At 35.7% G+C, this 11,785-nt stretch overlaps 2 protein-coding genes across 2 annotated transcripts; both read right to left on the bottom strand.

Moving 5' to 3' along the window:
- On the bottom strand, positions 1-5,858 carry LOC126715231 (uncharacterized). Its single transcript, XM_050415741.1, has 5 exons — positions 5,380-5,858; positions 5,213-5,250; positions 1,959-2,229; positions 976-1,259; positions 1-547 (listed from the first exon to the last, which is right to left on the bottom strand). The coding sequence occupies exons 1-5, from the start codon at positions 5,734-5,736 to the stop codon at positions 106-108; spliced, it is 1,392 nt and encodes a 463-aa protein (XP_050271698.1). The 5' UTR covers positions 5,737-5,858; the 3' UTR covers positions 1-105.
- Positions 5,859-7,043: 1,185 nt separating this feature from the next.
- LOC126715230 (ribulose bisphosphate carboxylase/oxygenase activase, chloroplastic) lies at positions 7,044-11,206 on the bottom strand. Its single transcript, XM_050415740.1, has 7 exons — positions 10,766-11,206; positions 9,847-9,957; positions 9,632-9,730; positions 9,419-9,529; positions 9,032-9,335; positions 8,027-8,166; positions 7,044-7,894 (listed from the first exon to the last, which is right to left on the bottom strand). The coding sequence occupies exons 1-7, from the start codon at positions 10,904-10,906 to the stop codon at positions 7,352-7,354; spliced, it is 1,449 nt and encodes a 482-aa protein (XP_050271697.1). The 5' UTR covers positions 10,907-11,206; the 3' UTR covers positions 7,044-7,351.
- Positions 11,207-11,785: the final 579 nt, after the last annotated feature.

The following is an 11,785-nucleotide window of genomic DNA, read 5'->3' as shown; positions in this document are numbered from 1 at the left end:
TTTGGACTGACCAAGTGATTTACTATCTATTAATCAGACAAGTTTAAAATATTTACACAAGCTTATAAAGAATGTCTAGTAGTAAATGCATATGAGTTACAATTATCACATCACCTGTGCATTATCAACATATTGAAAAACTTCAGATACAAGTTGCGAGATCCAGTTAACTACATTGCCGAAAAAGAGCTCCCAAAACCAAAGATCTATTGCCAGCACTGAGGAAAAGATGAGCAGTGCCAATGTCTGGTAGCGATTTAGTGGCCAACCTGAGACTTTGGCCAGTGTCTTAAGAAATGGAAGGGAATTGCTATTTAGAATCCGATTCCTTATAGACCAAGCTGTTATCCACTGCACTCGGTTAGGGATTAGGTCAAACTCCTCTCGTAATCTTCTCCCTAAGTCCGGCATGTGGCCACCCCCATACAGTATGGCAATCCTATTATTGCCCTCATCCATTGCTCTTCTAAGTGCCTCTAACGCAGCTCTGTTCCTCTCACCAATAATAACAGATCCGTCCTCTACGTCTGCTGTCACCTGTGTAAACCTTCACAACCCCATGCACACACATACACACAAATAAATAAACCTTTGGCATCAGATACAACACCTAAAAAACTATACCTAAAGTTTTACCCTTATCTAAATAAAGATGCAACTAGATGATCCACCCCAATTCTCTGCCAAAGGGCACCGGGTGGGGCTGCCTTTTCTTTACAAATCTAAAAATGAAACACTTGGAGATTGATGTCATATACTTTCTTAGTTTCTCACTGGATTCCCAAGATAATTAAATTAATAGTTATGTGAACTACATGACAAAGAACTAGGTAATAATACAAAACTCTAAAAGTAAAATATCAGTTGAGCATTATATCAAACATTAACTATCACTGCCTGAATCAAATGAAATTAAAATGTAGAAGGATATATAAAGAAATTAAAGAAAGAAGCAGGTAATTACGTAGTACTTACTCAGATGTTAGTCGCTTTGCCAAGAAGACCTTCATTGCAGCACCAAGATCAAGCCTAGACAAGGCTTCAAGTTCTGGATATTCTGATGCCTGGCTTCCCGTATCACAAACACTTCCAATAATGAGAAGGCCAACAAGTGGCATAGGAAGCACACGTGAAGCCCATAGAAGCTTGGTTCTCCAAGGATCAAGGTCTTCTGGAATTGAAGGGGGCTGCACCATAGCTTTTGTTGATCGAAGAGTCATATCTCTCGCAAAAGTAAAAAAACTTTCACCTTTTTCAATCTGAAAAGAAATGATAGGATGGCATTAGATGCAGAGATCACAAATTATTAAGAAATATGGTGGACTTTCAACTTTGAACCACAGGAAGAAAAAACACACGCATACACAGAGTGCAATATTATTATATACAAATATATAAAAGGCCATCACTACAAGTTATAGGGCAAGCACAACAGCAGGGATGCATCCATACAGATACCAAGACTTTGAAAGAGAAGAAAAGCTTTTAATGAAAGAAAAAAACAGTATGACATGCAGTTGGAGATAAATCCATGTCCGTACTTGAAAAGAGCACCACCCGCCTAGTAATAAAGCATCTCTAGACCAACTAGCCCACTTGTAAAATTTCACTGAAGAATGATATAAATTAACTCAAAGCATATGTAAATTACCTTTTTTATATAGATAAGTTATATACACATCTAGTGAATTTTGAACCCATTACCTCGCCCTCCACCCATTTTTATAGGAGAAGGTCCCATTTGAACTAGAGCCCAACAGCAAGAAAATGTCAATCACTTCAATGACCTCCATAATAATATTACTTTTTTTATTGGTAGTTATATTTGCATTCCCAGTGAATCTTGAACCCACAACCACCTTGCTCTTACAAGAGGAGGTACCATTTGAACTATAGTTCATTGGCTAATATTACTAGTTGACATGACCAGTTTAAGCAGAGGAGATAAAAGAACAGACCTGAAGTAATTTGAAGGTCTCATAGTCAAGATCTGCATGGTACCAATTCTCAGCCTGGTAATCTAGACAGTCTAATTGGAAATCAAGCGTAAGAACTCGAGCCATCTGTCGCTGGATGCATCCGAGGATGTTAAAACCTCGAGAGCGTAAGCCTTTAAGTCTTTTTGTAGCAGTGGCGTTTCTTCTATTTTCTAAACTCTCTCTGCTAGCCACCATTTCATAGAGGACACAGTCATATGGTTCAAGTTCCTTCTGGAGGGTTGCAAAATATCTGCACATATGGATCAGAATCATTTGAATTGATATCATTACGGAAAATATACTTCAGTAAGAAAAAAGGTCAACAAAACAGCAAGTAATTACTATTCAAGGGAGTGAGTCATAAAAATAACTCAGAAAGGGCTTGAAGAAAAGTCAAGAATGTATCATATTCCCCTAAATCACCACAAAAAAAACACATATAAATCCCCTTCCTATGAATTTAATACTCATTAAGCTCAAAATTTTAGCCATAAGGCTATACAGTGGAACATCAAGTAATAAGTAAAGAAAACAAGGTAAAATAATTAGTAGCCTCAAAATTTTAATTGCTAACCAAAGAGAACACTCTCAACTCACAAGTCAATTCAGCAAGAAACAAAGACACTTAAACCCTAAACTCCAATTCTAAGCTTAAATTGAGGGAGGAATCAAATGTCCTAATTTATAAACCCCACCATCCCATTTCCATGTCTCTTCTCATGAGAGAGTATGATAAGCCAAAGTTCTACAGGCAAATGAGCACACAGGAATTCAGCACTTAACACATTGTTTTGGCCACTTGTTCCATCTCTCCATGCCACAATGTTATAGAGAAATGATCCAGATTTAATATGTTTTTATACTCAAATGTGGATTTTATAACTAAACAACAACAACTACGAAACCTTAGTCCTAACACTTTTGGGATGAGCTAGGATCCTCAACAAACTAATAGGGTCAACCACAAGTATTCTTCTCCACCATTTTATCCCATCTAAAATCATACTCTCAGTCACCTACCTTAATTAACATACCTTTTTTACTACTTCTACTAATGCTATTTTAGGTCTTCTTCTACCTCTTTTCGTTTCCTTAACTTAAATCATATTACTCTTCCTCATTGGTGCATTAGCTCTCCTTTGCACATAACCAAATCGCCTCAAGCGACTATTCCTCTCTTTTTTTTTTTTTTCTTTTTTTTAAATCAATAGAAGCCATCCATAGATGTAAACAAAATTCTTCATTTCCTATCCTATCTTTCCTTGTTTTTCCTCTTATCCATCTTAAAATCCTCATTTCAAATACACATTTTTTATGAACATTTTTCTTTTTAATAGCCCAACATTCAATATCATATAGCACAGCACATGAACAAAACAAGAAACAATGACACTACTTTGAACATAATCACCTTTCACATATTCCGAAAACCACTAAATAACTTAATTAACCAGTGCAAACATTCTGCCATCCCTTCTCATACTTACATCTTGTACTATCAAGATGTCACCCTTATCAATCCATATGAGTGCCATGGTACCTCATTCACCTTTGCTCTCTCAAACATAGATGTCTGAAGAGTCTCCACAATGCAGATTTTCCTTGTAGTCTAACTCTTCATCAATATCCTTCAACCACACTCTCTGTCCACTTCTTTAATCTAATTTTTAGGGTTGAAAAGTTGATACAACTACTCAATCCCTGTACATATTGTAATTGTTTAATTTACCCTATGCAACATGATAAACCAAGCTTACATCTAATGCCTACTAATCTTGATGTAGAGTTTATTTCATAAAAGGTCTTCCCAACCACCAAAAAAAAGAAGCAATTTCCACTATATATATACCCAATGCACAAAACTCCCACTTTTGTGGGATCTGAGAAAAGTTATGGTAGGCAACCTTGCCCCTAATATTTTTTGGAGAGGCTAATTCCCAGACTTGAATCCGCGACTTGTCACTTTTGGTGGAAGGCACTTTCAAATAATAAAAATTCCTTCCTATCCTTCCTCCTCATTAGACTATGTTAGGACCCTTAGTGTGTTGGCAAATCCTGTGCCAAGTTTGGATGTAATTCAAATTTCAATTTTACATTCTACTCATGCATTATTGTGGGTTTTAATTTGTAATGGGTTTGTGAGGCCAAATGCTGGAAATTGAAGTTGGAAGCTACGCAATTTCATTCAACCGAAATTCAATGTGGCAAGTAAATTAAGAGAGGAAATCAGAAGTTTGAATTTCAGTTTGACAGCTAGTTCTCCCCTCACTCACATCACTCTCAATTGTAAGAAAATCATAGAACTTGAGAGAATTCAGTTACAAATTGCTCTGCTATTCCAGCGGCCTCACTATACGTCTCTCTTTTCAGTTACAAAATTCAACACCCAATTCCCATATTGAAGGGCTAGAGAGAACCCAAGGGCCCTAGAACTACAACCCTTTTCATCTCTCTACCTTCTCCCTCTCCAATTGTCAATTACTATGAGAGGAGATTAAATCCATTACACACAAAGTAACCTTCAGAGTCTTGAGTGTTTGCAGGTGCTAGGAATTATTTGATAACAATCCCAAATCTCCAAGAGGCCTTGGAGTGACCAAGGAGACCTGATCTTGCGGATGGCAGATCAACTTGCAGATCTGGTGATAATCAAGAAGAAAGGATTCGAAGAATCGGTTGCTAACAGGAGCTAGAGTCTCAAGTACGTAGCCATTACTTAGCTTTAAGGATTTTGTAAGTGATATCTGCTGCAACTATTCGTGATTAGTGGATCTTTTGGTGCTATGGGTCCCGGAGAGTTTTTTTTCACTTGGTTCTTGGGTTTTTCCTCTCCTTAAACACTTCAGTGTTCCTGTGGGTGCTTGATTGTTGATTGGGATTTTGTTTTTGTTTATCTATCCATGCATATGTAAATTGTTTAATTACATTAACAATTGGGCTTAAATTCTAGCATTAGCTTAAAATAGACATAGACCGTAAAACCGGGGTCTAAACGTGTTACTCTCAGACTACATGTTTCAGATTCAACCAACCTATCTTTATAAGAATTCACCATCTTCTTATGTCAACACCACCCTAATTTTTTGCCACTTTTGTTTCCAAATATCCTATACCTATCTCATAATACCAACACATACAACCAATAGCATACATTACCAACAAATACAATCAAGCTACAAACCAAAACTTTAGAACAATAGTAATTGAAACTCTATAAAAACAAATAGACATACTCTTTATCCGCAATGTGAATCGTCGAAACCAAATCAACCTAGACCACCAAAAGAACAAGAATCTCAGAGTCAAAACAACAACCCAGATAAGAAACAGACACACCCACTTGAAGTGAAATTTTATTTTTTATTTATTAAAAAAAAAAACCATCTTGAATTGTATATACCTGAAGAAAAGGGCGCAAAAGGGACCAAGGAAACTTCTTTCTGTAGCTGACCACAGCAGTCTGTAACTCCGCAGTGCCTCCTCCATCAACACCACCATCACCCTTCTTGAACCTCATGAAGTCTGCAATGGAATTGTTCTGCAAAAACTGCTCTGCAGAGCCATCTTCAATAAGCTGTTTCAACGAAGCTCTGGGGATTGCCAAATTGAGAGGTTTGGGGAAGCCAAGGCTGCGTTTGAAGGAGTTGGAGGATCTGGGTCTGGGTTTAGTGGATATGGAAGTGGAAGCTGTATCGGTGTTGGAATTGGATAGAAATGAAGATGTGGAAGAGAGTATTGACAAAGAGCCTGAGACCATACTTCTCTCTGAAGATAGAGAGAGAGTGTGTGTGTGTGTGTGTTTTGGGGATGTTTGGATAACTAGAGAATGAAGGATTTTCCAGCGAGACACTGGTTCTGGTTATTGCGGTTATTACAGTTTGTGTACCATACAATAATACTTTTATAATTGTATGGTATTTATTTATTTATATATATTTTTTTTTTAGAAACTGATATAATTAATAATTATACTTGTATGGTCTTTTTTCTTTGGGGTTTGGTATTTTTAATTATATAATGATTTTTTTTTCCTTCATGTTTTACTATGAAGTATAAATATATTGTTGAAAAAGTTCTGGCTTGCACGCAAAAGTCGCAAGGCTTTGAAGTATGAACTTTGAACATTTGATTTTCAATTATTGGGACAACAAGGACTTGGCTCTATGCTTTTTGCACTACATCCATGATTCAACGTTGTCATTTAGATCTTCAGCCCAAAAAAAAAAAAATGTTGCCACGTAGATGTTTATTTGTTTTTTCTCTTGAACAAAACAATGTGTCTGAATTTTATTTCATTAATGAATTATTAATTTTATCAATTTTTTTTAATAATTAAAGTTTTGAAGACTGCTTTCTTCTCAAAAAAAAAAAAAAAAAAAGTTTTGAAGACTATTTATTATTATCCTTGCTACCACTTATAATACATTATTCAAAGGCAAAATTATATACTAATATCTTATAAACTCTTGGGTGTTGCATTAAAACGGATCAAAACCATTTACAATTTAAATGAGTCTATTTTTTATAAAAAAATTTCACAAAAAATCACTCAAATTTTAAAAGGAATTTGAGGTTAATGACAAAATTGAACCATTTTCTTTTTTTGAGAAGAAGGTAATGAGAACCATTTTCAAAACATCTCAATTAAACTAGCAGTTTAAAAGGAGAAATTAAACTTTAATATAAAATTCAGGTGCCAAAATCATAAGTTACTCTTTTAAGCTTTTCATCTGATTAATTTGGCTGAACGAATAGAGAAAATTTTAGCTCTCCCACAAGCATATTTTGAACATATATGACTGCATGACTGCTATATTGAAGTAACAAACAACTGCGCCAACCGTTCATACTTCATTCCCTGTGACTTTAAGTGCACAAAACCAGCTATGAAGAGAAAATTAGTAAAGAAAGAAAGTGGTAAACAAATGAAAATGATCTAAATGCATGCAATTGTGCAATATCTTATTGTTTGGCTGAACAATACAAAGAACAATGTGAATTTAGATATCCATCAAATAAAAAGAAAAAATGGATCCTTTAAAGAATTTTATTGACAGAAATAAATCAATCAAAATAATGAATTTAATAGAACCCCACCCAGCAAAGATTTCATGCACCATTGACAGATGCCGTGAAGTTTTCAATTACAAAGAAAAGGATATTAAACCAATTCATTGGAAATAGGCCCACCAGCTATCAGTGCTACTCATGCCTGCTTCAACATCTTTTGACAGTAACTGCAGCTAATCCTTACAAGATGGTGCAAATAAGGGAAAGACGTATGGATAAAAATCTTCCTAATTCAATTTGAAGAAGTCCTAATAGGCTGCCAAAAGAATGCTTGCTGAGTTCTTGTCATAGTTTATCCAAGACTATGACACTCGTGATAACAGATGTAGACCAGCTTCTAAATCTTCTAGGGTAATTGTCTGAATTTCATCTGTGTCTATACAATCAAAAGAGAGCCTCAGGTCCAAATTTTCTCTAGCATTAACTAGCATTGGATCCACTAAACCACCATTCATCTCCTTACGCTGCTTTTCCGTTGTTTCACTCTCTATCAGTGCTGCCACGGCTTCTTCAGTACAAGAAGTGTGTAACTTAAATCCATACAATGAGCTCTCCTCTGCTTGATTATTCATCTTGATATGGAGAATCTTGGCTAATTCTTCTGAACTGAAGTCGTTAAAATAGAAAAATTTAGTCACCCGTCTGCAGAAACCTTCGTTAGAAGCAATGACACGCTTCATCGGTTCACTATACCCAGCAAAGATGACCACAACTTTTCCACTGTCCATGACAGACATGATCTCTTCTAAGGCTTCCAATCCATAGTCCTTATCATCTGCCTTCTGCATAGGTATCAGTCGATATGCTTCATCCACAAAAAGAATTCCTCCCTCTGCGTCTTTAATCTGTGCATGGTGTTATATTATTAGCTTGTTACGGTAAAGCGCCCATACTTCTCCCTACCCATTTATTTATAAAATAAAATAAAATAAATGGAGAAACATAACAACAACATTTTATAAAGCCCAGTAGAGTACCTTCCTCCTAGTTTTTGGCCCAGTATGACCAACAAATTCTCCAACCAAATCAGTCCGCTGTACTTCTGTTACCTTGTCAGTTGGTAAAATTCCCACCATATGGAGTAATTTTCCAAGGATTCGAGCTACCATAGTCTTACCTGTTGAATGTAATAATAATCATGTTTTTCCAGTTAATTAAACAAGATAGAATAATCTCTTGATACAATCAAAGCAAGTGGTGTGGCAAAAAGCAGCAGTTAAAATCCCTTGGAAAATATTCCGGGTTTCAGAAGAAAATGAGCATCAAATACATGGATGGACATAAAGTACACAAACATATTCAATAACATAATTAACAACCAGCAAGCCCCTACCTAAAGTATGTCCCTTTTTTTTTGGTTTGGGTGGGGTAGGGGAGACTGGAGAGGGAGGAAACTTAGTTGATCCCAAATAGTTTGGATAGGATTTTTATCAAATCAACTCAAGAAGTTCACATTGTACATAGAAAATCTAGTGATTATACACAATAAAAACACCATGCCAAAACAACACATGTTTTATATTTTTATAATGGGGTGAACTATACTAACCACCATTGAGATTTGAGGAAATATCATAAACCTCCCATTTTCATAAACAACACTCCACCCCTTGAGGTTTTGATATATAATATTAACGGATAACCCCTATGATCATTTATGTGCCATTGCAAATTAAGTCAAAATACACTTTGTTCAAATTAAAATCTCATCATATAGTATTTACTAACTAGGTTGGTTATATGATCAGGAAAATCCAGAGACCTAAAATATAATTAGTAACCTCAAGGGGCTAAGTGTGATTTTTGAAAATAGGAGGTTTATAACATTTCCGCAAAGTTCAAGGGAGGTTACTCACCCATTATGATGAGATTGTCTTCAAAATACAGAAAGCATAGTGTAGCAAAATAAAGAGAAATTAGCAGTGTTGACAGCAAATATAGAAATATCATCATGAGCCAGAAACAATCTTTCTAGAAATTACCTGTTCCAGGATTGCCAAGGAACGCCATATGTGGGGATCTTCTAGCACCAACTTTCAGCCCAAGGGCCCTACGCCTCTCATCCAAAAGCATCCCCTTTGCCCATTTACGTAGTTGTACTTTGAGCTCATGCAAACCTACTACATTTGATATTTCATTTTCAAGTTCATCCATCTTAGCTTTAGTTTCACTGCATGCTTCAATTGCTTTTCTCTTTCGCTGCTCTTCAAGATGCCAGTGCAATAGTTTCTGCAACTTTTCACTTCCAGGGCCTTGTGCGAGATGATTCAGAGGTGTCATGCCCTCCTGCAATCCAAAGTATTACAATTTACTACAGTATAATTTTTTACTAAAATGTAAATATGGCATGCAATTGTAACCCACAGTACATTATCCTTAGCACTACAGTCAGCATTGTACTCGAGCAATGTCTTGACAGTAGAGCAGTCTTCAGCTCGAAGTGAGTACCAAACAGCAAGGTGTAATGGTGTCATTCCATTCTGCATCAATAAGACAGGAAAAGAAGACATAAGAACAATTTCAAACCCTTGAGTTAACTCAAGCTCTTTAAAAATAAATCATAAGTTGAGAAGAAAATGCACATTTGCTTTGGATTCAATAAGAGCACCATGAGCTAGAAGCAACCGTGCAGCATCACTGCACCCATTCTTTGCTGCCATGTGCAATGGAGTTTCTCCGTACTGCAAAGCACAACAATAAGTCCATGAACATAAGCTCAAATAAAATCCAAGCATCATAACGACCTAGATCATCCAAATTTTTGCCAAAGGAAAATAATTACAATGAATCTACCTACCATGTTCTTGGCTTCCAACTCGACCTTTCCTGGCCCTTGCCAATCAAGAAGAAATTGAACTATCTCAGCCCTGTTGTAACCAGCAGAAACATGAAGTGGTGTCTGTGCCATCTGCAATCAAGCCAAAAATAAATAAATAAAATAAAAGGATGCATAAAAAGAAGATTAAACAACTGTGTAAAACATGCAGATTCAGGAATGCACTAAATTCATGATAAAGCATAGTCCTTGATATATTATTTAAAACTAGATGCAAATATAAACAAAAAGAAAAAGCCTAACAAAATAAATGATAGCTCATAGCTCATACCCACTATTTATCAATTCCACACCTATGTTACCCGAAGTTACTACTCATATGATCCGTGTTCATCCTACCTACTCTAGAGCGGTCTCATTCTTTATATCCATATACCCCTATTCAGCAATGATAACTTCTCTAGTTTAATTAAACCAAGTCCATTTTATCACTACATGACACACATCATGCGAGCTCATTGTGAATTTAACTAATTAGATCCCTCATAACTAATGTGTGATTAAAAAGAGTAAAGAATCAATGCAATCCTTAATGCACACTGATAGAAAACTCATTCACCAGTAACCCAATTGTGAACAAGCTATCTCCATCTCCATCTCCATCTCTGTCCTTGGATCTCATTAAAACATCATTTGGGGCTGCTGATGACTTCTCTATATTTAACCAAATTACATCTACATAGACCCTACTAAATACATTTCCAAATCACCAAAAAAAGACAATAATAATAAAAAGACATGCCTTGCCTAACCCACCAAAGTTCAAACTTTTCAAACTCCAAATTAATTGATACAATACAATTATCACAACCCAATTCACCCACAAACTGAAAGAAACACATAGACCCAAAAAGAAAAGAGAAGAGAAGGGAGATCTTACAACGGGGTTTGTGTCGTTGAGAAGAGAGGGGTTGTCACGGAGTAGCCTCTGAAAGCCAAGAAGGTCACCAGACTGAGCGTAGCCATGAATGGTGAGCGGCTTGGCAGATCTTGAGCGATGATCGTTTGGCCTATGCATCATCCCCTAATCAGTGTGTTGTTTTTTTTTTTGGCTTTGTGGGTCACAATGTGGGTCTCTCCAATTACAACAAAGAAATGATGAAAATTGGAGAGACAAAACAGAAAGAGAGAGAGGATTGAGAGGTTGTGTTTGTTTATATAATTTGCTAGTAATTGTGAGAGAGGAATTTTGATTACAGTCTTTGGCGGTCAGTGAAGAAAGGAGGAAAGAAGACCCAACCCCGCGTCCGACTCTCGCGTCCGATTCTCACACAATTTAGTTTCTCCTCTTTTTCTTTCTCTCTACCTGGTGCCAGCTGCATGAATGCCTAGGCTGCTTTGACTCTTTTGTTTTTTACTTTTTTGAAACTTGTTTTTTTTGTGGAAAAAATTTTTTTTTTCTTTTTTTTAACTTGATATAAAGAAATAGTGTGCCGACCTTTTTAGTAAGGATTTTTCATTTTTAGAATGTTTTAAAATTATAACATTCTGTTTATTTTTGTTATTATTTATGGATCTCACTGTACTTTTTAGTACTATTTATGGGTCTCACTATACTATTTCAATTAACTTTTACATTTATCTACAGTACTTTTAGTAATAAGTTTTCAGTTTCAGCAAAATAAACGATATCCAAACAAACCCTTAGTATTTCATTCTGTCCATAAAACATTCTAAAAATGTTGGGCAAAACTACATTATTGGTCCCTGAAGTTTAACTTGTAAGTACAATTAGTCCCTTAAGTTTCAAGTGTATGCTATTGGTCCCTCAAGTTTTAAAAATGAACAATGTTAATCCTTCTGTTAACTGCAATTAATAATATTACTTATGTAACTAACTGAGTAATGACTTGTCATTATTTTTAATGATGTGTCATTTTTTAATTTAAAAAATTATAAA

Source organism: Quercus robur, chromosome 2 (assembly GCF_932294415.1).
Source record: "Quercus robur chromosome 2, dhQueRobu3.1, whole genome shotgun sequence".
NCBI classification, from domain to species: domain Eukaryota; kingdom Viridiplantae; phylum Streptophyta; class Magnoliopsida; order Fagales; family Fagaceae; genus Quercus; species Quercus robur.
This window is presented reverse-complemented; position numbering and strand designations above follow the sequence as displayed.